The sequence below is a fragment of the Heptranchias perlo genome, chromosome 7, assembly GCF_035084215.1.
Source record: "Heptranchias perlo isolate sHepPer1 chromosome 7, sHepPer1.hap1, whole genome shotgun sequence".
NCBI lineage: Eukaryota > Metazoa > Chordata > Chondrichthyes > Hexanchiformes > Hexanchidae > Heptranchias > Heptranchias perlo.
Window position 1 is genome coordinate 91,280,436 of NC_090331.1, and position 27,496 is coordinate 91,307,931.

General features: G+C 57.5%; 1 protein-coding gene across 1 annotated transcript in view; it reads right to left on the reverse strand.

Annotated features, from left to right (window-relative positions):
* The window catches only part of atic (5-aminoimidazole-4-carboxamide ribonucleotide formyltransferase/IMP cyclohydrolase), a 42,501-nt gene extending 15,767 nt beyond the window's left edge, over positions 1 to 26,734 (reverse strand). The window contains exons 1-8 of the mRNA XM_067988108.1: positions 26,626 to 26,734; positions 10,509 to 10,635; positions 8,906 to 8,982; positions 8,430 to 8,496; positions 4,522 to 4,610; positions 3,839 to 3,990; positions 1,496 to 1,652; positions 731 to 856 (exon numbers count right to left, since the gene is read on the reverse strand). Of these exons, the coding sequence (XP_067844209.1) occupies positions 731 to 856; positions 1,496 to 1,652; positions 3,839 to 3,990; positions 4,522 to 4,610; positions 8,430 to 8,496; positions 8,906 to 8,982; positions 10,509 to 10,635; positions 26,626 to 26,644 (814 nt within the window). The 5' untranslated portion in view covers positions 26,645 to 26,734. The remainder of the gene's footprint in view (positions 1 to 730; positions 857 to 1,495; positions 1,653 to 3,838; positions 3,991 to 4,521; positions 4,611 to 8,429; positions 8,497 to 8,905; positions 8,983 to 10,508; positions 10,636 to 26,625) is intronic.
* Positions 26,735 to 27,496: the final 762 nt, after the last annotated feature.

Here is a 27,496-nt window from a genome sequence, read left to right on the forward strand (position 1 = left end):
CCATAGCGAATCTAAACATTATGATACTATGATCGCTGTTCCCTAAATGTTCCCCCACTGACACTTGCTCCAATGGCCTGCCTCATTCCCCAGAACCAGCAATGCCTCCTTCCTCATTGGGCCGGAAACGTACTGGTCAAGAAAGTTCTCCTCAACACACTTCAAAAATTCCTCCCTCTCTTTGCCCCTTACACTATTACTATCCCAGTCTATATTAGGAGAGTTGAAGTCTCCGATTATCACTACACTATGGCTCTTGCACCTCCCTATAATTTCCCTGCAAATTTGTTCCTCTATTTCACTCCCACTAGTTGGTGGTCTATAGAATACACCCAGTAGTGTAATGGCACCTCTATTGTTTCTTAACTCTAACCAAATAGATTCTGTCCTTGACCCCTCCAGGACATCCTCTCTCTCCAGCACTGCAATATTCTCCTTAATCAATACTGCCTCCACCATGCCCCCCTCCTTTCTTTCCTGAACACTTTGTATCCAGGAATATTTAGCACCCAATCCAACCCTTTTTTGAGCCAGGTCTCCGTTACTGCCACATTAATGGCGTGCGTCATTAACATCCATTATTTTTCCAGCAAGATATGGACCTTTATATTGGGTGCGGTACAAAGTCAGCGTTGTGTATCAGACTGGCATTCGGGCTGACCGAGTTAGATTTCACAAGGGGTGTGAGCGGTGCCATGCTCACACTGGGCCCTGCCATTACAGTCCTTACCTGCGGGGCTGACGTGTTTGAAGGAGGTGGCGGCGGGGAGGCCCAGGGCCTGTTTCAGTTCTCTCACCAGTTGCCAGGCGTTCAAAGCATCACAAAGATTGATGAAGCCAGGTGATCCGTTCAGAACTGTAGAGAGAGAGAGAGAGAGATCAAGTACAAGTAATAAAGAATCTCGCCTGATACAATCTGACTGCATTTTAAGGGGTCAGCCGTGGCTCAGTGGGTAGCGCTCTATTCAATGAGTAGGGTCGTGGGTTCAAGTCCCACTATAGAGACTTGAGCACATTATCCAGGCTGACACTCCCAGTGCAGTACTGAGGGAGTGCTGCACTGTCAGAGGTGCCGTCTTGCAGATGAGACGTTAAACTGCCCTCTCAGGTGGCTGTAAAAGATCCCAGGGCACTATTCAGAGCAGGGGAGTTCTCCCCGATATCTTGGCCAATATCCATCCCTCAACCAACATCACTAGAACAGATTATCTGCTCGTTATCACGTTGCTGTTTGTGGGACCTTGCTGTGCGCAAATTGGCTGCTGCGATTCCTACATTATAACAGTGACCACACTTCAAAAGTACTTTAATTGGCTGTAAAGCGCTTTGGGACATCCAGAATGTGTGAACGGCGCTATATAAATGCAAGTCTTTCATTCTTTAAGTGACCGTGCACTGATGATCACACTTCATTTGGTTCCCAACTGCTGACCTCTATTGACCCCAAACAATGTTTTTTTATTGAATGCCTGGGCCCCTGAAGCTGCTTGCCCACCTTTAATCGGGAGCTTAGGCCTCTGTGTGTAGATCTGTGCAGGAGTCTGGTGAGGATTCATCCCGTATCTCAGGGGAAGCTGCGACTCTCCCTGGCCGCATTCCTTCCGGAAGTAATTGGAAATCGCCTCGTCGTACTGGGCCGTGTGAGTAAAGGCCTCAGGAAGGGGGGAGAAAAATAAAGAAACCGATCATTTCACTGAACCGGAGTGAGGATAGAGCGTGTCAGGATTCATAATCGCAATACGGAAGTGCTAATGGAAACCGGTGATCACAATAGAATCATAGAAAGGTTACAGCACAGAAGGAGGCCGTTCAGCCCATCGAGTCCACACTGGCTCTATGCAAGAGCAATCCAGCTAGTCCCACTCCCCTGCCCCTTGCGTAGCCCTGCAAATTTTTTCCTTTCAAGTACTTATCCAGTTCCCTTTTGAAGGCCATGATTGAATCTGCCTCCACCACCCCCTCAGGCAGTGCATTCCAGATCCTAACCACTCGCTGTATAAAAAGGTTTTTCCTCATGTCACCTTTGGTTCTTTTGCCAATCACCTTAAATCTATGTCCTCTGGTTCTTGACCCTTCCACCAATGGAAACAGTTTCTCTCCATCTACTCTGTCTAGACCCTTCATGATTTTGAATACTTCTTCCAAATCTCCTCTCAACCTTCTCTGTTCCAAGGAGAGCAACCCCAGCTTCTCCAGTCTATCTGCGTAATTAAAGTTCCTCATCCCTGGAATCATTCTAGTAAATCTCTTCTGCACCCTCTCTAAGGCCTTCACATCCTTCCTAAAGTGCAGTGCCCAGAACTGGACACAATACTCCAGTTGTGGCCGAACCAGTGTTTTATAAAGGTTCATCATGACTTCCATACTTTTGTAGTCTGTGCCTCTATTTATAAAGCCCAGGATCCCGTATGCTTTTTTAACCGCTTTCTCAACCTGCCCTGCCACCTTTAACAATTTGTGCACATATACCCACCAGATCTCTTTGTTCCTGCACCCCTTTTAGAGTTGTGCCCTCTGGTTTATATTGCCTCTCCTCATTCTTCCTACCGAAATGTATCACTTCGCATTTTTCTGCGTTAAATTTCATCTGCCACGTGTCCGCCCATTCCACCAGCCTGTCTATATCCTCTTGAAGTTTATCACTATCCTCCTCACTGTTTACTACCCTTCCAAGTTTTGTGTCATCTGCAAATGTTGAAATTGTGCCCTGTACACCCAAGTCCAAGTCATTAATATATATCAAGAAAAGCAGTGGTCCCAGCACTGACTCCTGGGGAACATCATTGTACACCTCCCTCCAGTCTGAAAACAACCGTTCACCATTATTCTCTGTTTCCTGTCACTTATCCAATTCTGTATTCATGTTGCTACTGCCCCCTTTATTCCATGGGCCGCAATCTTGATGATAAGCCTACCGTGTGGCACTTTATCAAACGCCTTTTGAAAGTCCATATACACCACATCAACTGCATTGCTCTCATCTACCCTCTCTGTTACCTCATCAAAAAACTCTCAGGTTAGTTAAACACGATTTGCCTTTAACAAATCCGCGCTGGCTTTCCCTAATCAATCCACACTCGTCCAAGTAACTGTTTATTCTGTCCCGGATTATCATTTCTAAAAGTTTCCCCACCACTGAGGTTAAACTGACTGGCCTGTAGTTGCTGGGTTTATCCTTACACCCTTTTTTGATCAAAGGGGTGACATTTGCAATTCTCCAGTCCTCTAGATTTGGTTTTAAATTTAGAGACGGGGTGATGAGCCAACGACGCAGAGCAGGATACCAAGATTGAGGGAAACACGAACGATTACGTGACGGCAAGCTTGGGTGTTACTAGGGCGTAGATTGTCGGGGGAAGGGAAGAGCGAGGCAGCCTTCCGGGTACAGGTTGTGTGAGGGACAAAATTACGTTGGGTTGGAGTTTCATCAGTGACACGGTCGATAAAACCAATAGGTAACAGATATGCTGACTGGAAGGCCTACGGTCACACAACTCTGGTCTGGTCGTTGAGGGAGCTGATCTCAGCCCGGCTTAGCAACAGGCTCTCGGCCAGCGGTCCCAAAGGTCACGGGAACTCCCACTCCTCACTGCTCCCAAACGACTGGGGAATGCAGAGGTGTGGACGTCAAGCAAGGGCAGGATGGGCACAGCTGTGACCAACGCCAACACTACGCACAATCCAACAGCTGGCCATCGCTCAGTGCCTGGGCTCACACACAAAGGATTTGGGAATGAAGTGCAGGAAGGGCAGGCCGAGGAACCGAACCCCAGAAGGACTCGACACCTTCAGGAGGGCGGCAAGGGTCACAGGTTACAATCAGACGGATCCAGAATACCTTCAATGCCAGGGCGCTCCTGGTCTCCGGGGAAGTGTCCTTCTGCTGAGACGCCTCCATTTCCTCGGCCACAGACGGGTAGTCGCGGGGATCGCACACCACCGTCACGCGGGCCTGGTTCTTTGCCGCAGCTCGTAACAGCGTCACTCCACCTTCAAGACACAGAATTACAGGGCGCGTTCAGCACAACACAAGCAACGTGGATTCAGCGAACCCAGCCGCGAAAAGGGGCCGCACGCAAAGTTAATGTTACCCGTCTATAGGGAGTCTTGGCTGACGCTCCCAGTACATTACTGAGGGAGTGCTGCACTGTCGGGGTGTCGTCTTTCGGATGAGATGTTGAACCGAGGCCCAGTTTGCCCTCTCAGGTAGAGCAGGGGAGTTCCCCCTGGTGTCCTGGCCAACATTTATCCCTCAACCCAACATCACCAAAATAAATTATCTGGTCATTTTGCTGTTTGTGGGATCTTGCTGCGCACAAATTGGCTGCCGTGTTTCCCTACGTTACAACAGTGACTAGGCTTCAAAAGTACTTTATTGGCTGTGAACACTTCGGGGCATCCTGAGGTGGTGAAGAGTGTTCCATAAATGCAAGTTCTTCCTTAGGGAAGGAGGAAATGAGAAAATTGAGAATTTCAAACCCACCTCTCTCGAAGTGCATTAAAACACGAACTAAAACCTACCAATGTCGATCTGCTCCACTGCCTCGGCCAGGGTCACATTCGGGGAAGAAACAGTTTTCACAAACGGGTACAGGTTACACGCCACCACCCTGAGGGAGGAGAACAAAATCGGTAAAGGTAAAGATCGGCCGGGCCTCGCAGTGAACGAACGATACCAACACGAGATGCCCTGTCAGCAGGTGCCAACTGGTTAACCCGCAGTTGCAACCATTAAGGTCCAACGCCACGATTATGAGGCAAACAGGTCAGCACTGTGGGTTAAGTACACTGCTCTGCGCTCAGTTTGCTGATCTCAGACTGGGGGCAGGTGCTTAAGTGATCGTGGGCAAGAAGAGGGGAAGATAATCGGGCCCTGCGTTGGTAACCACCGGCCTAGGTATGCAGCTTTGGGGAACGGGCTTGGCTGTTGCACCATCTGTGGCCCAATCACCCACCTTTACCCACTCGGGAAGGAAGATGCCCGGGACTGGGCGCTGGTGGGCAGCCAGCTCTTAAGGAGCCATAACCCAGCAAGGGTTAACACCAGGGGGGGTGGGGGGCGAGAGGTTTTTAGGGTGGACCGAATGCGGGGGGGGAGAGAAGAAGGGAATAAAGGAATAAAATTCTACAGGACCATCTGAACCTTGACATTTCATGCAACGTATACACTAAGAGACCTCGGAACCAAAGCAGAGATCCATGCACTCATTAACATGGGCAGAGACTCTCGAACGTGCTTCGTCGACTGCTCGCCGAGTGTTTCAGCTGTGGCTCAGTGGGTAGCACTCCCGCCTCGGAGTCAGAAGGTCGTGAGTTCAAATCCCCGCTCCACAGACCTGAGCAGATAATCTAGGGTGACACTCCCAATGCAGTACTGAGGGAGTGCTGCACTGCCGTCTTTCAGATGAGACGTTATACCGAGGCACCGTCTGCCCTCTCCGGTGGATGTAAAAGATCCCATGGCACTATTTCGAATAAGAGCAGGGGAGTTCTCCCCGATGTCCTGGCCAATATTTATCCTTCAACCAACATCACTAAAACAGATGATCTGGTCATTACCACATTTCTGTTTGTGGGATCTTGCAGTGCACAAAATCGCTGCCATGCTTTCCCTCATTACAAGTGTCACTAAACTTCAAAAGTACTTCACTGACTGAAGGGTTTCGGGATGTCCTGAGGCACTGTATAAATGCAAGTCTTTCTTTCAGTGTTTAACTGCGATACCCAACAAAGCAGTGAGCTGCTGTGGGCGGCCCTGAGCAAAGACCGTGCAATGTGTGCAGTCGACGCAGGAAAGCTGTGTCAGAACAGGAGCCCAGAAGCTGACGTACAAAATCGAGTCTACGTGAGCTTTCCCCGAGATCGAACTGTTTAATCAGCATTTTCATTTATTGCTCAACTCAACGATCCTGCACATAGAATCAGAGGTTTACAGCACAGAAGGAGGCCATTCAACCAGTGTCTGTGCTGACTCTTTCCTGGAGCAATTCCTGGAATCCCACTGCCCTGCTCTCTTCCCGTGTCCTGTATCTTCCTCTGAATCAAGTATTTGTTGAATTTTCCAATGGCCTCTGCCTCAAGCCACTCCCTGTGGCAAAGCATTCCATACTCCAACAAACAGCTGGATGAAGAATTTCTCTTAACCTCTCCACTCACTCTCGGTGACATTTTAAACTGATGGCCCCTCGTCATTGACTCCCCAACCAGAGGAAGTAGTTTCTTTCCATTCACCATCAAAACCCTTGATCATTAAACTTATAAAATCTTCTCTTAGCCGTCGCAGCTCCAGTTCCAGTATCTCATAACTATCATTTCCCATCCCTGGCATCATCCCAGTGAATTTACACTGTGCTTTAATGTCCTTTCTATAATGGGGTGCTATATTTAGTACTCTAATTGTGGGCCTAACCAATATCTTGTACAAATGTACCATTAGTTCTTTACTTTTGAACTCTATGCCCCTATTTATAAATCCCAAATTTTTACTGGCTGCTTAAAAAAAAAATTGCTTTATCTACCTGTGCCCACACTTTCAGCAAATTACACATTTGACAACGACATCAACTGGCATTTATATAGCACCGTAGTAAAACATCCCAAGGCGCTTAATCAGACAAAAAAATTGACACCAAGCCACATAAGGAGATATTAGGACAGGTGACCAAAAGCTTGGTCAAAGAGGTAGGTTTTAAGGAGCATCTTAAAAGGAGGAGAGAGGTGGAGAGATTTAGGGAGGGAATTACAGAGCTTAGGGCCTAGACAGCTGAAGGCACGGCCGCCAATGGTGGAACAAAGAAAATCAGGATGCACAAGAGGCCAGAATTGGAGGAGTGCAGAGATCTCGGAGGATTGCAGGGCTGGAGGAGGTCACAGAGATAGGGAGGGGCGAGGCCACGGAGGGATTTGAGCACAAGGATGAGAATTTTAAATTCGAGGCGTTCCTGGACCAGCAGCCAAGCACAGGGGTGATGACTGAACAGGACTCGGTGAGTTCGGATACGGGCAGCTGCCCAGTTTTGGATGAGCTCAGGTTTACGGACCTCCTTAACCTCGTTGTCGCCCATCCGCACCCTTCAGAACCTTTCCATCGAGCCCATTCCACGTTTTGCTTCCAAAACACATCTATCCACATTCAATCGCATCCAGCACCTGCCTGCCTCAGTCTTCCTGAATATCTTTACAGCCTTCCCCAGTTTGTCAAAGCCCGTAACGTTTGTGTTGTCAGCACATTTCACTGGCCCCCCCTGGGGTACACCACTCCCAACTCTTCACCAATCCAAGCAAAGCTCATTTACCCTCTTTGCTTCCAGTCAACCAACTTTCTACCCAGGCTGCTACATTTCTTCTTATACCAAATGCCCGAGTTTTTCCTCTCAAACCTCTCATGAAACTCCTTCTGAAAATCCACACACACTACATCTGCTAAATTCCCTTTATCTGTCCCGTCACCTCTTGGGGGGGGGGGGGGGGGGAAAAAACTTATTTGTAAAAATGCAATTTGCCATTAACAAATCCACGTTGGGTGTCCTTGATTAACCCTTGCATTTCTAAAAGCTCGGTAATTTTATCTCACCGTGGAGCTGCACTGCGTCAAACGGCCATTGCTTACCTCAGAATCTGCTTAGTTTCAGGCACTGCTTCTGGACCGTGCTAATCTAATGTTTGCTCGCTGCCCCCAGGTTTGAAGGTCTACGGTTGTCAGGGATAGAGGTCAAAGGGCAGCAGGAACAGTCCTGCTTCAGGGCAGCGCCATCAGAAAGAACAGGGCGGAGAGGAAAGCCCTTATAAGTGTCATTTTTGGCTGCTATGGTCTGCTTGAAGAAAGGTGTCTGAAGACAACACAGCTCTTCTCTCTCAGAGCTTCATGCAAAAGTACTGCTCAACTTATTCGGGTGTCAGCCGTGGCTCAGTTGGTAGCACTCTCGCCTCGGAGTCAGAAGGTCGTGGGATCGAGTCCCACTCCAGAAACTTGAGCACAAAATCTCAGCTGACAATCCGGTGCAGTACTGAGGGAGTCCTGCACTGTCGGAGGTACCGTCTTTCGGATGAGATGTTAAACCGAGGCTGGAGATCAGCCTAGATTATGGAGTGCGGACTTAAACCCACAACCATCTGACTAAGATTGCTCCTGGCTGCGATGCCCTGCAGAGTCGAATAGCAAGCCAACATCCTCACATGAAGCACGGGGAGGTATGGCAGGGCTGTCAGCAACACTGGCCTACGGCCCACACGAGTCAACATCTTGGAGGGAGAAGGAAAAAAAAGACAGTTCCGCTTGCTGCCAACTCCCAACCCCATGGCTGAGGCGAGTTCCACAGTAGCTGGGGGATGTCAGGAGAGACACCCACCACTCCGTGTTACAGCGACTTCACCTTCAGGGACTCATCTCTCATGAAAGCCAAGGGCTCTTGATCACTCGCCTGTCTTACCTTATTAAGCTGAAACCAAGTTTTTCAATATCAGACTTGTCTTCTGGAATATTCCGTGCCAAGATCCCTAAATACAAAAACGGGGGGGGGAGAAGAAAAGAAAACTTATGAAGCATCGCACGCTGGTCAGATGTTGGTTAGTTGGGTTAACACTATGTTTTACAGCACTTATCAAAAGACATGAGGGGAATTTCAGAAAGTTCCTCCTTCAGATCAGGGACTGATTCTCAATGAATCTCATCTCCACCTTTGACCCTCCCAAACCAAATTAAGTATTGCACCTCCTATTTTATAAAGTGAAACCTAGGTCGAACATTTCTATGAAATACACTAGGCCACAACTGGCTTTATATAACTTCGAGGATTCTGCAAAGAAATACACACTGTAAACACACAGCCCTATCCTATCCTATCGATCTATCGTTAGCATCACATATAAACAGCATGTATTCCCCCCCTTCTCGATCCTCACTCACCTCCATGTACAGCAGGATGCAGAGTCTTCACTCGTCCTCCTAACATTTCAGGAAACCCGGTAATCTCAGACACATCCCTTGGGAGGAAAAAGAAACGGCCCAATTTAATTTCTTTCGACAGTAGGATCGCTGTGTGAAATCGGAGCTGACCTGCGTGCCCAGCTCCGTTACGAGTACAGACCTTGTAGGTGTAGAACGGACAACTTAACCAAAATGTATACTTAAAATAGCCAAAGATATTTGGGAAACTATACACTAGCACATTGTACGATGTGCACAGATCATGCCCGGACTCTGATTTTGCCAGTACCAAATATGGAGGACCCAACAATCCCAAAGATCCATGTGGATACTGATTTTGCCAGTACCAAATATGGAGGACCCAACAATCCCTGTAGATACCAACAAAGAGCACAGAACTATCCCAAACATTACTGGCAGTCATGAGATCTCCCTCAATTTTCTCTTTGGGGAAAATTCAACCCTGGCCTGGTCTGATACCTTTGCGTACTCAGGACAAACCCAGTCAGCACTCTGGCTGGTGTCCACTTCTTGCAAACGTGGGAAAAGGTACAAGTCTTGGGTGCTACCTGGAAGTCAAAGATTTTACCCGTGAAGGGGGAGCATAGCTCACAGGATCATCATCATCTTTTTTCACTAACTTGCTGGCGAAAGTACGGAAGGCCGGTCAAATCAGCAAAGCCAGTCGTCGGTCATTGTACAGAAACTGCTTTAAACCCAGCAATGCAGCTCTATTACATAATGACAAGAATAGAATAAACTCGCAGCAGCAAAGCGAGAGTGTAGCTGCAATCATGGTCCTTGTGTAACCTTTCATAGTCAGTGTGCTATGAAAAGTTACTTGAACACCAATATTTGGCCCACACAAAGCTGCAGCCCGTAAATTAAACTAGTACGCAAACATTTCTTCCATCCACTGCCTAAACGGAGGGTGGGGAGGGCTTGCAATAATCTAGAGCCTTTCACAACCTCAGGATATCCCAAAGGGCTTTACAGCCAATGAAGTACTTTTGAAGTGTAGTCACTGTAGTAATGTAGGAAACTCGGCAGCCAATTTGCGCACAGCAGGATCCCACAAACAGCAATGTGATAATGAATAGATAATCTGTTTCTTAGTGATGTTGGTTGAAAGATAAATATATTTCAGGACACCGGGGAGAACTCCCCTTCTCTTCTTCGAAATAGTGCCTTGGGATCTTTTACGTCCACCCGAGAGAGCAGACAGGGCCTCGGTTTAACGTCTCATCCGAAAGACGTCACCTCCGACAGTGCAGGTAAGCTCGCCCTCTCGAAAATGTAGCCAATTTATATTGAACCCACCCACTGGCCTCGCACAATGAATGTTTTCTTCCACATCAGGATCCCCTATACGCACACAGCAGAGCGCAGCGAGGAACGGTCGATCATTCTATCCTGAATGATAGCCCCTATCCTGTAAGGGGGGACGTATCATTAGTGCGGGTGATTTATTGTGGGGTAGCCAATGTCTACACTCACCGTGTGTAGCGTGACCTACAGCCTGAGCAACGTGGCATAGAAAGGTGCAGAACCGCGCTAACGGAGGGCTCGCCTTACTCCTCACCTGACAGCGAGACCAGCGTCCCGCAGAGCCTTAGCCGTCCCGCCAGAAGCCACGAGAGACAGGCCAACGGATACCAGGCGCTTGGCAAAGTTCACCAGACCAGTCTTGTCAGAGACACTCAGCAAGGCTGCAAGACAAAATTGGTACCAATGTCACAAACAATGTAGGACAGCCAGGGTCATACAGCACACTGGGATGGGGAACACTAAATTAGTTTGACACCAGGAACATATGTAAGGAATCTTACAACGCCAGGTTATAGTCCAACTGTTTTATTTGAAAATCACAAGCTTTCGGAGGCTTTCTCCTTCGTCAGGTGAGTGTGGGACGAAGGAGAAAGCCTCCGAAAGCTTGTGATTTTCAAATAAAACTGTTGGACTATAACCTGGTGTTGTAAGATTCCTTACATTTGTCAACCCCAGTCCATCATCGGCATCTCCACATCAGGAACATAGGAACAGGAGGCGGCCATTCAGCCCTTCGAGCCAGTTCTGCCTTCAATTAGGTGCCGGCTGATCTGTATCTTAACTCCATTTACCCACCTTGGTTCCATATTTCCTAATATCTAACAAAAACCTATATCAGTTTTGAAATTTTCAATTGACCCCCAGCCTCAACAGCTTTTTTGGGGAGAGTTCCAGATTTCCACTCCCCTTTGTGTGAAGAAGAGCTTCCTGACATCACCCCTGAATGGCCTGGCTCTAATTTTAAGATTATGTCCCCTTGTTCTGGACTCCCCCACCAGAGGAAATAGTTTCTATCTACCCTATCAAATCCAATCCTTTAATCATCTCAAACACCTCGATTACATTGCCCCTTAATCTCCAATACTCGAGGGAATACAAGCCTCGTCTATGCAACCTGTCCTCATCATTTAACCCTTTTGACCTCAGTATCATTCTGGTGAATCTGCGCTGCACCCCCTCCAAGGCCAATATATCCTTCCTCAGCACAATACACAAGATAGGGTCTGACCAGAGCTTTAAATAACTAACAGATCTTACACAGTTGTGTATCTATAGGGTGAGTGTTCCATCCCCGGGAACCGTGCAAACATCCCCCCTCAATCCCCGGGAACCGTGCAAAGACCCCCTCTCTCCCTCAATCCCCGGGAACCGTGCAAAGACCCCCTCTCTCCCTCAATCCCCGGGAACCGTGCAAACATCCCCCCTCAATCCCCGGGAACCGTGCAAAGACCCCCTCTCTCCCTCAATCCCCGGGAACCGTGCAAAGACCCCCTCTCTCCCTCAATCCCCGGGAACCGTGCAAAGACCCCCTCTCTCCCTCAATCCCCGGGAACCGTGCAAGCACCCCCCCTCAATCCCCGGGAACCGTGCAAACATCCCCCCTCTTTCCCTCAATCCCCGGGATCCGTGCAAACACCCCCTCTCCCCCTTCAATCCCCGGGATCCGTGCAAACACCCCCTTCAATCCCCGGGATCCGTGCAAACACCCCCTCCCCCCTCAATCCCCGGGATCCGTGCAAACACCCCCCTCTCTCCCTCAATCACCCGGGAACCGTGCAAACATCCCCCCTCTTTCCCTCAATCCCCGGGATCCGTGCAAACACCCCCCTCTCCCCCTTCAATCCCCGGGATCCGTGCAAACATCCCCCTCCCCCCCTCAATCACCCAGGAACCGTGCAAACACCCCCCTCTCTCCCTCAATCACCCGGGAACCGTGCAAACAACCCCCTCCCCCCTCAATCCCTGGGAACCGTGCAAACACCCCCTCTCCCCCTTCAATCCCCGGGATCCGTGCAAACAACCCCCTCCCCCCTGGGAACCGTGCAAACATCCCCCTCTCCCCCAATCACCCGGGAACCGTGCAAACATCCCCCCCTCTCTCCCTCAATCCCCGGGATCCGTGCAAACACCCCCTCTCTCCCTCAATCACCCGGGAACCGTGCAAACATCCCCCCCTCTCCCCCTTCAATCCCCGGGATCCGTGCAAACAACCCCCTCCCCCCTCAATCCCCGGGATCCGTGCAAACACCCCCTCTCTCCCTCAATCCCCGGGATCCGTACAAACAACCCCCTCCCCCCTCAATCCTCGGGATCCGTGCAAACACCCCCCTCAATCCCCGGGATCCGTGCAAACACCCCCCTCAATCCCTGGGAACCGTGCAAACACCCCCTCTCTCCCTCAATCACCCGGGAACCGTGCAAACATCCCCCCCTCTTTCCCTCAATCCCCGGGAACCGTGCAAACATCCCCCCCTCTTTCCCTCAATCACCCGGGAACCGTGCAAACATCCCCCTAACTTTCCCCCAATCACCCGGGAACCGTGCAAACATCCCCCCTCTCTCCCTCAATCCCCGGGATCCGTGCAAACACCCCCCTCAATCCCTGGGATCCGTGCAAACACCCCCCTCCCCCCTCAATCCCCGGGATCCGTGCAAACACCCCCTCCCCCTTCAATCCCCGGGATCCGTGCAAACACACCCCCTCCCCTCCCCTCAATCACCCGGGATCCGTGCAAACAACCCCCCTCCCCTCCCCTCCCCTCAATCACCCGGGATCCGTGCAAACAACCCCCTCAATCCCTGGGATCCGTGCAAACAACCCCCTCAATCCCCGGGATCCGTGCAAACACCCCCCCTCTTTCCCTCAATCACCCGGGAACCGTGCAAACATCCCCCCTCTTTCCCTCAATCACCCGGGAACCGTGCAAACACCCCCCTCAATCCCTGGGATCCGTGCAAACACCCCCCTCCCCCCTTCAATCCCCGGGATCCGTGCAAACACCCCCCTCCCCCCTTCAATCCCCGGGATCCGTGCAAACACCCCCCTCCCCCCTCAATCCCCGGGATCCGTGCAAACACCCCCCTCTCCCCTTCAATCCCCGGGATCAGTGCAAACACCCCCCTCCCCCTTCAATCCCCGGGATCCGTGCAAACACCCCCCTCTCCCCTTCAATCCCCGAGATCCGTGCAAACACCCCCTCTCCCCCTTCAATCCCCGGGATCCGTACAAACACCCCCCTCTCTCCCTCAATCACCCGGGAACCGTGCAAACATCCCCCCTCTTTCCCTCAATCCCCGGGATCCGTGCAAACACCCCCCTCTCCCCCTTCAATCCCCGGGATCCGTGCAAACATCCCCCTCCCCCCCTCAATCACCCAGGAACCGTGCAAACATCCCCCTCCCCCCTCAATCCCTGGGAACCGTGCAAACACCCCCCTCTCTCCCTCAATCACCCGGGAACCGTGCAAACAACCCCCTCCCCCCTCAATCCCTGGGAACCGTGCAAACACCCCCTCTCCCCCTTCAATCCCCGGGATCCGTGCAAACAACCCCCTCCCCCCTGGGAACCGTGCAAACATCCCCCCTCTCTCCCTCAATCCCCGGGATCCGTGCAAACACCCCCTCTCTCCCTCAATCACCCAGGAACCGTGCAAACATCCCCCCCTCTCTCCCCCAATCACCCGGGAACCGTGCAAACATCCCCCCCTCTCTCCCTCAATCCCCGGGATCCGTGCAAACACCCCCTCTCTCCCTCAATCACCCAGGAACCGTGCAAACATCCCCCCCTCTCCCCCTTCAATCCCCGGGATCCGTGCAAACAACCCCCTCCCCCCTCAATCCCCGGGATCCGTGCAAACACCCCCTCTCTCCCTCAATCCCCGGGATCCGTACAAACACCCCCCTCCCCCCTCAATCCCCGGGATCCGTACAAACACCCCCCTCCCCCCTCAATCCCTGGGAACCGTGCAAACACCCCCCTCAATCCCCGGGATCCGTACAAACACCCCCCTCCCCCCTCAATCCCTGGGAACCGTGCAAACACCCCCCTCAATCCCCGGGATCCGTACAAACACCCCCCTCCCCCCTCAATCCCCGGGATCCGTGCAAACACCCCCCTCAATCCCCGGGATCCGTACAAACACCCCCCTCCCCCCCTCAATCCCCGGGATCCGTGCAAACAACCCCCTCCCCCCTCAATCCTCGGGATCCGTGCAAACACCCCCCTCAATCCCTGGGAACCGTGCAAACACCCCCTCTCTCCCTCAATCACCCGGGAACCGTGCAAACATCCCCCCCTCTTTCCCTCAATCACCCGGGAACCGTGCAAACATCCCCCCCTCTTTCCCCCAATCACCCGGGAACCGTGCAAACATCCCCCCTCTCTCCCTCAATCCCCGGGATCCGTGCAAACACCCCCCTCAATCCCTGGGATCCGTGCAAACACCCCCCTCCCCCCTCAATCACCCGGGAACCGTGCAAACATCCCCCTCAATCACCCGGGAACCGTGCAAACAACCCCCTCAATCCCCGGGATCCGTGCAAACACCCCCCCTCCCCTCAATCACCCGGGAACCGTGCAAACATCCCCCTCAATCCCTGGGATCCGTGCAAACACCCCCCTCCCCCCTTCAATCCCCGGGATCCGTGCAAACACCCCCCTCCCCCCTTCAATCCCCGGGATCCGTGCAAACACCCCCCTCTCCCCTCAATCCCCGGGATCCGTGCAAACACCCCCCTCAATCCCCGGGATCCGTACAAACACCCCCCTCCCCCCTCAATCCCCGGGATCCGTGCAAACACCCCCTCCCCCCTTCAATCCTCGGGATCCGTACAAACACCCCCTCCCCCCTCAATCCTCGGGATCCGTACAAACACCCCCCTCCCCCCTTCAATCCTCGGGATCCGTGCAAACACCCCCCCTCAATCCCCGGGATCCGTACAAACACCCCCTCCCCCCTCAATCCCCGGGATCCGTGCAAACACCCCCCTCCCCCCTCAATCCCCGGGATCCGTACAAACACCCCCCTCCCCCCTCAATCCCCGGGATCCGTACAAACACCCCCTCCCCCCTCAATCCCCGGGATCCGTACAAACACCCCCCTCCCCCCTTCAATCCTCGGGATCCGTGCAAACACCCCCCCTCAATCCCCGGGATCCGTACAAACACCCCCTCCCCCCTCAATCCCCGGGATCCGTGCAAACACCCCCCTCCCCCTGTAATCCCCGGGATCCGTACAAACACCCCCCTCCCCCCTTCAATCCCCGGGATCCGTACAAACACCCCCCTCCCCCTGTAATCCCCGGGATCCGTACAAACACCCCCCTCCCCCCCTCAATCACCCGGGATCGGTACAAACACCCCCCTCCCCCCTCAATCCCCGGGATCCGTACAAACACCCCCCTCCCCCCTTCAATCACCCGGGATCCGTACAAACACCCCCCTCCCCCCCTCAATCCCCGGGATCCGTACAAACACCCCCTCCCCCCCCTCAATCCGTACAAACACCCCCCTCCCCCCTCAATCACCCGGGATCCGTACAAACACCCCCCTCCCCCCCTTCAATCCCCGGGATCCGTACAAACACCCCCCTCCCCCCCCTCAATCCCCGGGATCCGTACAAACACCCCCCTCCCCCCCCTCAATCCCCGGGATCCGTACAAACACCCCCCTCCCCCCCCTCAATCCCCGGGATCCGTGCAAACACCCCCCTCCCCCCTCAATCCCTGGGAACCGTGCAAACACCCCCCTCAATCCCCAGGGTTTCGTGCAAACACCCCCCTCAATCCCCGGGATCCGTACAAACACCCCCTCCCCCCTCAATCACCCGGGAACCGTGCAAACATCCCCCCCTCTTTCCCCCAATCACCCGGGAACCGTGCAAACATCCCCCCTCTCTCCCTCAATCCCCGGGATCCGTGCAAACACCGCCTCCCCCTTCAATCCCCGGGATCCGTACAAACACCCCCTCCCCCCTCAATCACCCGGGATCCGTGCAAACAACCCCCTCAATCCCTGGGATCCGTGCAAACAACCCCCTCAATCCCCGGGATCCGTGCAAACACCCCCCCTCCCCTCAATCACCCGGGAACCGTGCAAACACCCCCCTCAATCCCTGGGATCCGTGCAAACACCCCCCTCCCCCCTTCAATCCCCGGGATCCGTGCAAACACCCCCCTCCCCCCTTCAATCCCCGGGATCCGTACAAACACCCCCTCCCCCCTTCAATCCCCGGGATCCGTGCAAACACCCCCCTCCCCCCTTCAATCCCCGGGATCCGTACAAACACCCCCCTCCCCCCTTCAATCCCCGGGATCCGTGCAAACACCCCCCTCCCCCCTTCAATCCCCGGGATCCGTGCAAACACCCCCCTCCCCCCTCAATCCCCGGGATCCGTACAAACACCCCCCTCCCCCCTTCAATCCCCGGGATCCGTGCAAACACCCCCCTCCCCCCTCAATCCCCGGGATCCGTACAAACACCCCCCTCCCCCCTTCAATCCCCGGGATCCGTGCAAACACCCCCCTCCCCCCTCAATCCCCGGGATCCGTACAAACACCCCCCTCCCCCCTTCAATCCCCAGGATCCGTGCAAACACCCCCCTCAATCCCCGGGATCCGTACAAACACCCCCCTCCCCCCTCAATCCCCGGGATCCGTGCAAACACCCCCCTCCCCCCTTCAATCCTCGGGATCCGTACAAACACCCCCTCCCCCCTCAATCCCCGGGATCCGTACAAACACCCCCTCCCCCCTCAATCCCCGGGATCCGTGCAAACACCCCCCTCCCCCCCTCAATCCCCGGGATCCGTGCAAACACCCCCCTCCCCCTCTCAATCCCCGGGATCCGTACAAACACCCCCTCCCCCCTCAATCCCCGGGATCCGTACAAACACCCCCTCCCCCCTCAATCCCCGGGATCCGTACAAACACCCCCCTCCCCCCTTCAATCCCCGGGATCCGTGCAAACACCCCCCTCCCCCCTCAATCCCCGGGATCCGTACAAACACCCCCCTCCCCCCTTCAATCCCCGGGATCCGTGCAAACACCCCCCTCCCCCCTCAATCCCCGGGATCCGTACAAACACCCCCCTCCCCCCTTCAATCCCCGGGATCCGTGCAAACACCCCCCTCCCCCCTCAATCCCCGGGATCCGTACAAACACCCCCCTCCCCCCTTCAATCCCCAGGATCCGTGCAAACACCCCCCTCAATCCCCGGGATCCGTACAAACACCCCCCTCCCCCCTCAATCCCCGGGATCCGTGCAAACACCCCCCTCCCCCCTTCAATCCTCGGGATCCGTACAAACACCCCCTCCCCCCTCAATCCCCGGGATCCGTACAAACACCCCCTCCCCCCTCAATCCCCGGGATCCGTGCAAACACCCCCCTCCCCCCCTCAATCCCCGGGATCCGTGCAAACACCCCCCTCCCCCTCTCAATCCCCGGGATCCGTACAAACACCCCCTCCCCCCTCAATCCCCGGGATCCGTACAAACACCCCCTCCCCCCTCAATCCCCGGGATCCGTACAAACACCCCCCTCCCCCCTCAATCCCCGGGATCCGTACAAACACCCCCCTCCCCCCTCAATCCCCGGGATCCGTACAAACACCCCCTCCCCCTTCAATCCTCGGGATCCGTACAAACACCCCCCTCCCCCCCTCAATCACCCGGGATCCGTACAAACACCCCCCTCCCCCCTCAATCCCCGGGATCCGTACAAACACCCCCCTCCCCCCTCAATCCGTACAAACACCCCCCTCCCCCCTCAATCACCCGGGATCCGTACAAACACCCCCCTCCCCCCTCAATCCCCGGGATCCGTACAAACACCCCCCTCCCCCCCTCAATCCCCGGGATCCGTACAAACACCCCCCTCCCCCCCTCAATCACCGGGATCTGTACAAACACCCCCTCCCCCCCTCAATCCCCGGGATCCGTACAAACACCCCCTCCCCCCTCAATCCCCGGGATCCGTACAAACACCCCCCTCCCCCCTCAATCCCCGGGATCCGTACAAACACCCCCTCCCCCCTCAATCACCCGGGATCTGTACAAACACCCCCCTCCCCCCTCCCCCCCCTCAATCCGTACAAACACCCCCCTCCCCCCCTCAATCCCCGGGATCCGTACAAACACCCCCCTCCCCCCCTCAATCCCCGGGATCCGTACAAACACCCCCCTCCCCCCCTCAATCCCCGGGATCCGTACAAACACCCCCCTCCCCCCCTCAATCACCCGGGATCCGTACAAACACCCCCCTCCCCCCTCAATCCCCGGGATCCGTACAAACACCCCCCTCCCCCCTTCAATCACCCGGGATCCGTACAAACACCCCCCTCCCCCCCCTCAATCCGTACAAACACCCCCTCCCCCCCCTCAATCCGTACAAACACCCCCCTCCCCCCTCAATCACCCGGGATCCGTACAAACACCCCCCTCCCCCCCTTCAATCCCCGGGATCCGTACAAACACCCCCCTCCCCCCTCAATCCCCGGGATCTGTACAAACACCCCCCTCCCCCCCCTCAATCCCCGGGATCCGTACAAACACCCCCCTCCCCCCTTCAATCCCCGGGATCCGTACAAACACCCCCCTCCCCCCTTCAATCCCCGGGATCCGTACAAACACCCCCCTTCCCCCTCAATCCCCGGGATCCGTACAAACACCCCCCTTCCCCCTCAATCCCCGGGATCCGTACAAACACCCCCCTCCCCCCTTCAATCCCCGGGATCCGTACAAACACCCCCCTCCCCCCCTCAATCACCGGGATCCGTGCAAACACCCCCCCCTCCCCCCTCAATCCCCGGGATCTGTACAAACACCCCCCTCCCCCCTCAATCCCCGGGATCTGTACAAACACCCCCCTCCCCCCTCAATCCCCGGGATCTGTACAAACACCCCCCTCCCCCCTCAATCCCCGGGATCTGTACAAACACCCCCCTCCCCCCTCAATCACCCGGGATCCGTACAAACACCCCCTCCCCCCCCTCAATCCCCGGGATCTGTACAAACACCCCCCTCCCCCCTCAATCACCCGGGATCCGTACAAACACCCCCTCCCCCCCCTCAATCCCCGGGATCTGTACAAACACCCCCCTCCCCCCTTCAATCACCGGGATCCGTGCAAACACCCCCTCCCCCCTCAATCACCCGGGATCCGTACAAACACCCCCTCCCCCCTCAATCCCCGGGATCCGTACAAACACCCCCCTCCCCCCTCAATCCCCGGGATCCGTACAAACACCCCCCTCCCCCCTCAATCCCCGGGATCCGTACAAACACCCCCCTCCCCCCTCAATCCCCGGGATCTGTACAAACACCCCCCTCCCCCCCCTCAATCACCCGGGATCCGTACAAACACCCCCCTCAATCCCCGGGATCCGTGCAAACACCCCCCCCTCCCCCCTCAATCCCCGGGATCTGTACAAACACCCCCTCCCCCCTCAATCCCCGGGATCCGTGCAAACACCCCCCCCTCCCCCCCTCAATCCCCGGGATCCGTACAAACACCCCCTCCCCCCTCAATCACCGGGATCCGTGCAAACACCCCCCCTCCCCCCTCAATCCCCGGGATCCGTGCAAACACCCCCCCTCCCCCCTCAATCCCCGGGATCTGTACAAACACCCCCCTCCCCCCCTCAATCCCCGGGATCCGTACAAACACCCCCTCCCCCCTCAATCCCCAGGATCCGTACAAACACCCCCTCCCCCCCTTCAATCCCCGGGATCCGTACAAACACCCCCCTCCCCCCCCTCAATCACCCGGGATCCGTACAAACACCCCCTCCCCCCTCAATCACCGGGATCCGTGCAAACACCCCCCCTCCCCCCTCAATCCCCGGGATCCGTGCAAACACCCCCCCTCCCCCCTCAATCCCCGGGATCCGTGCAAACACCCCCCCTCCCCCCTCAATCCCCGGGATCCGTGCAAACACCCCCCTCCCCCCTCAATCCCCGGGATCCGTGCAAACACCCCCCTCCCCCCCCTCAATCACCCGGGATCCGTACAAACACCCCCTCCCCCCTCAATCCCCGGGATCCGTGCAAACACCCCCCTCCCCCCTCAATCCCCGGGATCCGTACAAACACCCCCCTCCCCCCCTCAATCCCCGGGATCCGTGCAAACACCCCCTCCCCCCCTCAATCCCCGGGATCCGTACAAACACCCCCCTCCCCCCTTCAATCCCCGGGATCCGTGCAAACACCCCCCTCCCCCCTCAATCCCCGGGATCCGTACAAACACCCCCCTCCCCCCTTCAATCCCCGGGATCCGTACAAACACCCCCCTCCCCCCTCAATCACCGGGATCCGTGCAAACACCCCCCCCTCCCCCCTCAATCCCCGGGATCTGTACAAACACCCCCCTCCCCCCTCAATCCCCGGGATCCGTACAAACACCCCCCTCCCCCCTCAATCCCCGGGATCTGTACAAACACCCCCCTCCCCCCTCAATCACCGGGATCCGTGCAAACACCCCCCCCTCCCCCCTCAATCCCCGGGATCTGTACAAACACCCCCTCCCCCCTCAATCCCCGGGATCCGTACAAACACCCCCCTCCCCCCTCAATCCCCGGGATCCGTACAAACACCCCCTCCCCCCCTCAATCCCCGGGATCCGTACAAACACCCCCTCCCCCCTCAATCCCCGGGATCCGTACAAACACCCCCTCCCCCCCTCAATCCCCGGGATCCGTACAAACACCCCCCTCCCCCCTCAATCCCCGGGATCCGTGCAAACACCCCCCCTCCCCCCTCAATCCCCGGGATCCGTACAAACACCCCCCCTCCCCCCCTCAATCCCCGGGATCCGTGCAAACACCCCCTCCCCCCACAATCCCCGGGATCCGTGCAAACACCCCCCTCCCCCCTCAATCCCCGGGATCCGTACAAACACCCCCCTCCCCCCCTCAATCCCCGGGATCCGTACAAACACCCCCTCCCCCCTCAATCCCCGGGATCCGTACAAACACCCCCTCCCCCCTCAATCCCCGGGATCCGTGCAAACACCCCCCCTCCCCCCCCTCAATCCCCGGGATCCGTACAAACACCCCCTCCCCCCTCAATCCCCGGGATCCGTACAAACACCCCCTCCCCCCTCAATCCCCGGGATCCGTGCAAACACCCCCTCCCCCCTCAATCCCCGGGATCCGTACAAACACCCCCTCCCCCCTCAATCCCCGGGATCCGTACAAACACCCCCTCCCCCCTCAATCCCCGGGATCCGTGCAAACACCCCCTCCCCCCTCAATCCCCGGGATCCGTACAAACACCCCCTCCCCCCCTCAATCCCAGGGATCCGTACAAACACCCCCTCCCCCCTCAATCCCCGGGATCCGTACAAACACCCCCTCCCCCCTCAATCCCCGGGATCCGTGCAAACACCCCCCCTCCCCCCCCTCAATCCCCGGGATCCGTACAAACACCCCCTCCCCCCTCAATCCCCGGGATCCGTACAAACACCCCCTCCCCCCCTCAATCCCCGGGATCCGTACAAACACCCCCCTCCCCCCCTCAATCCCCGGGATCCGTACAAACACCCCCCTCCCCCCTCAATCCCCGGGATCCGTGCAAACACCCCCCTCCCCCCTCAATCCCCGGGATCCGTACAAACACCCCCCCTCCCCCCCCTCAATCCCCGGGATCCGTACAAACACCCCCCTCCCCCCTCAATCCCCGGGATCCGTACAAACACCCCCTCCCCCCTCAATCCCCGGGATCCGTACAAACACCCCCTCCCCCCCTCAATCCCCGGGATCCGTACAAACACCCCCCTCCCCCCTCAATCCCCGGGATCCGTGCAAACACCCCCCTCCCCCCCTCAATCCCCGGGATCCGTACAAACACCCCCCTCCCCCCCTCAATCCCCGGGATCCGTACAAACACCCCCCTCCCCCCCTCAATCCCCGGGATCCGTGCAAACACCCCCCTCCCCCCCTCAATCCCCGGGATCCGTACAAACACCCCCTCCCCCCCTTCAATCCCCGGGATCCGTGCAAACACCCCCCTCCCCCCTTCAATCCCCGGGATCCGTGCAAACACCCCCTCCCCCCCTTCAATCCCCGGGATCCGTGCAAACACCCCCTCCCCCCCTTCAATCCCCGGGATCGGTGCAAACACCCCCCCCCCCCTCAATCACCCGGGATCCGTGCAAACACCCCCCTCCCCCCCCTCAATCCCCGGGATCCGTACAAACACCCCCCTCCCCCCCTCAATCCCCGGGATCCGTACAAACACCCCCCTCCCCCCCTCAATCCCCGGGATCCGTACAAACACCCCCCTCCCCCCTCAATCCCCGGGATCTGTACAAACACCCCCCTCCCCCCCTCAATCCCCGGGATCCGTACAAACACCCCCCTCCCCCCTCAATCCCCGGGATCTGTACAAACACCCCCCTCCCCCCTCAATCCCCGGGATCCGTGCAAACACCCCCTCCCCCCTCAATCCCCGGGATCCGTACAAACACCCCCCTCCCCCCCTCAATCCCCGGGATCCGTACAAACACCCCCTCCCCCCCCCTCAATCCCCGGGATCCGTACAAACACCCCCCTCCCCCCCTCAATCCCCGGGATCCGTACAAACACCCCCCTCCCCCCTCAATCCCCGGGATCCGTGCAAACACCCCCCTCCCCCCTCAATCCCCGGGATCCGTACAAACACCCCCTCCCCCCTCAATCCCCGGGATCCGTGCAAACACCCCCTCCCCCCTCAATCCCCGGGATCCGTACAAACACCCCCTCCCCCCCTCAATCCCCGGGATCCGTACAAACACCCCCTCCCCCCTCAATCCCCGGGATCCGTACAAACACCCCCTCCCCCCTCAATCCCCGGGATCCGTGCAAACACCCCCCCTCCCCCCCCTCAATCCCCGGGATCCGTACAAACACCCCCCTCCCCCCTCAATCCCCGGGATCCGTACAAACACCCCCTCCCCCCTCAATCCCCGGGATCCGTACAAACACCCCCTCCCCCCCTCAATCCCCGGGATCCGTACAAACACCCCCCTCCCCCCTCAATCCCCGGGATCCGTGCAAACACCCCCCTCCCCCCTCAATCCCCGGGATCCGTACAAACACCCCCTCCCCCCCTCAATCCCCGGGATCCGTACAAACACCCCCCCTCCCCCCCCTCAATCCCCGGGATCCGTACAAACACCCCCCTCCCCCCTCAATCCCCGGGATCCGTACAAACACCCCCTCCCCCCCCTCAATCACCGGGATCCGTGCAAACACCCCCTCCCCCCCTCAATCCCCGGGATCCGTACAAACACCCCCCTCCCCCCTCAATCCCCGGGATCCGTACAAACACCCCCTCCCCCCCCTCAATCCCCGGGATCCGTGCAAACACCCCCTCCCCCCCTCAATCCCCGGGATCCGTACAAACACCCCCCTCCCCCCTCAATCCCCGGGATCCGTGCAAACACCCCCCTCCCCCCTCAATCCCCGGGATCCGTACAAACACCCCCTCCCCCCCTCAATCCCCGGGATCCGTACAAACACCCCCCTCCCCCCTCAATCCCCGGGATCCGTGCAAACACCCCCCTCCCCCCCTCAATCACCCGGGATCCGTACAAACACCCCCTCCCCCCCTTCAATCCCCGGGATCCGTGCAAACACCCCCCTCCCCCCTTCAATCCCCGGGATCCGTGCAAACACCCCCTCCCCCCTCAATCCCCGGGATCCGTGCAAACACCCCCCTCCCCCCTTCAATCCCCGGGATCCGTGCAAACACCCCCCTCCCCCCCTTCAATCCCCGGGATCGGTGCAAACACCCCCCCCCCCTCAATCACCCGGGATCCGTGCAAACACCCCCCTCCCCCCCCTCAATCCCCGGGATCCGTACAAACACCCCCCTCCCCCCCTCAATCCCCGGGATCCGTACAAACACCCCCCTCCCCCCCTCAATCCCCGGGATCCGTACAAACACCCCCCTCCCCCCCTCAATCCCCGGGATCTGTACAAACACCCCCCTCCCCCCTCAATCCCCGGGATCCGTACAAACACCCCCCTCCCCCCTCAATCCCCGGGATCCGTGCAAACACCCCCTCCCCCCTCAATCCCCGGGATCCGTACAAACACCCCCCTCCCCCCTCAATCCGTACAAACACCCCCCTCCCCCCTCAATCACCCGGGATCCGTACAAACACCCCCCTCCCCCCTCAATCCCCGGGATCCGTACAAACACCCCCCTCCCCCCTCAATCCCCGGGATCCGTACAAACACCCCCCTCCCCCCCTCAATCCCCGGGATCTGTACAAACACCCCCCTCCCCCCTCAATCCCCGGGATCCGTACAAACACCCCCCTCCCCCCTCAATCCCCGGGATCCGTGCAAACACCCCCTCCCCCCTCAATCCCCGGGATCCGTACAAACACCCCCCTCCCCCCTCAATCCCCGGGATCCGTACAAACACCCCCCTCCCCCCCCTCAATCCCCGGGATCCGTACAAACACCCCCCTCCCCCCTCAATCCCCGGGATCCGTACAAACACCCCCCTCCCCCCTCAATCCCCGGGATCCGTACAAACACCCCCTCCCCCCTCAATCCCCGGGATCCGTACAAACACCCCCCTCCCCCCTCAATCCCCGGGATCCGTACAAACACCCCCCTCCCCCCCTCAATCCCCGGGATCCGTACAAACACCCCCCTCCCCCCTCAATCCCCGGGATCCGTACAAACACCCCCCTCCCCCCCCTCAATCCGTACAAACACCCCCCTCCCCCCCCTCAATCCCCGGGATCCGTGCAAACACCCCCCTCCCCCCTCAATCCCCGGGATCCGTACAAACACCCCCCTCCCCCTTCAATCCCCGGGATCCGTACAAACACCCCCCTCCCCCCCTCAATCCCCGGGATCCGTACAAACACCCCCCTCCCCCCCTCAATCCCCGGGATCCGTACAAACACCCCCTCCCCCCTCCATCCCCGGGATCTGTACAAACACCCCCTCCCCCCTCAATCCCCGGGATCTGTACAAACACCCCCCTCCCCCCCTCAATCCCCGGGATCCGTACAAACACCCCCTCCCCCCCTCAATCACCCGGGATCCGTGCAAACACCCCCCCCTCCCCTCAATCCCCGGGATCCGTACAAACACCCCCTCCCCCCTCCATCCCCGGGATCTGTACAAACACCCCCTCCCCCCTCAATCCCCGGGATCTGTACAAACACCCCCCTCCCCCCCTCAATCCCCGGGATCCGTACAAACACCCCCTCCCCCCCTCAATCACCCGGGATCTGTACAAACACCCCCCTCCCCCCTCAATCACCCGGGATCCGTACAAACACCCCCTCCCCCCCTCAATCACCCGGGATCCGTGCAAACACCCCCCCCTCCCCTCAATCCCCGGGATCCGTACAAACACCCCCCTCCCCCCCTCAATCCCCGGGATCCGTACAAACACCCCCCTCCCCCCCTCAATCCCCGGGATCCGTACAAACACCCCCTCCCCCCTCCATCCCCGGGATCTGTACAAACACCCCCTCCCCCCTCAATCCCCGGGATCTGTACAAACACCCCCCTCCCCCCCTCAATCACCCGGGATCTGTACAAACACCCCCCTCCCCCCTCCATCCCCGGGATCTGTACAAACACCCCCTCCCCCCTCAATCCCCGGGATCCGTACAAACACCCCCTCCCCCCTCAATCCCCGGGATCTGTACAAACACCCCCCTCCCCCCTCAATCCCCGGGATCCGTGCAAACACCCCCCTCCCCCCTCAATCCCCGGGATCCGTGCAAACACCCCCCTCCCCCCCTCAATCACCCGGGATCCGTGCAAACACCCCCCCCTCCCCTCAATCCCCGGGATCCGTGCAAACACCCCCCTCCCCCCCTCAATCACCCGGGATCTGTACAAACACCCCCCTCCCCCCTTCAATCCCCGGGATCCGTACAAACACCCCCCTCCCCCCTCAATCCCCGGGATCCGTGCAAACACCCCCCTCCCCCCTCAATCCCCGGGATCCGTACAAACACCCCCCTCCCCCCTCAATCCCCGGGATCCGTGCAAACACCCCCCTCCCCCCTCAATCACCCGGGAACCGTGCAAACACCCCCCTCAATCCCCGGGATCTGTACAAACACCCCCCTCCCCCCTCAATCCCCGGGATCCGTGCAAACACCCCCTCCCCCCTCAATCCCCGGGATCCGTACAAACACCCCCCTCCCCCCTCAATCCCCGGGATCCGTACAAACACCCCCTCCCCCCTCAATCCCCGGGATCCGTGCAAACACCCCCTCCCCCCTCAATCCGTGCAAACACCCCCCTCCCCCCCTCAATCCCCGGGATCCGTGCAAACACCCCCTCCCCCCCTCAATCACCCGGGATCCGTGCAAACACCCCCCCCCCCCGGTAGTATATAAGCTCGGTACCCAGGTCGGTGGGTGCCATGCCGGCCCTGCTCCTGCTCCCTGTCCGGGGTGTCCGGGGCCGGGCACGTGTCTGCGCGGAGCCTGCTTCCAGCGGAAGAGCTCCAGTGAACGCTGCTATTGGCGGGCGGGGCGGGGCGGGGCGGGTCCTGCAGATTGGAGAGAGGTTCAGGCTTTCACTGCCCAGGATCAGCACTCTGTGCAACTGCTCACGGTGCAAGTGCTGCTCTGCTCAGCTCTGCTCTGCTCAAGATAGTTTGCAAGTTATTAGTATTAAAACCAACCTCTTTGGCTTGGCTTTTGGTCACCTGCCCTAATATCTCCTTGTGGGCTTGGGGTCAAATTTTGTCTGATCACGCTCCTGCGGAGCAACTTGGGACATTTTTACCGCCCCGAAGGCGCCGTATAAATGCAAGTTGTTGTTGAACCACCTGGCATCAAACCCAATGCACCTGCCCACGCTACCTTGTGGAGACAATCCAAATAATAGCACAAGTGCGTCAACTAGTGTTTCTGTGTTATGGGTCAGGGCCTGCCTGTATTCTGCTTGTCGCCCACCCGTGACCACGATTTGCAATGATTCGGTTCCATTAAGTGAGGGTCATAATCTAATTGCTTGTGGATGGCCCTGTTTCTATCAATCTCAAATAGGATTCACAAGACTTTGCCCCACGACAAAGGATTTATAGTTCCTTGCACTGAGCATGATTTATGTAATTATGGACGTGCATTCATCCCTTCTGAATGTCTGTATTAGGTCAGGGCACATGTTCCAATTTGTTTCACTTTATCCCAACATTCCTGATCTTTAGCCAATAGATGCAGAGACGGTTGGGCAAGTCGGAGGACCTTCTATTGCGTCTGTTCCTGGGCT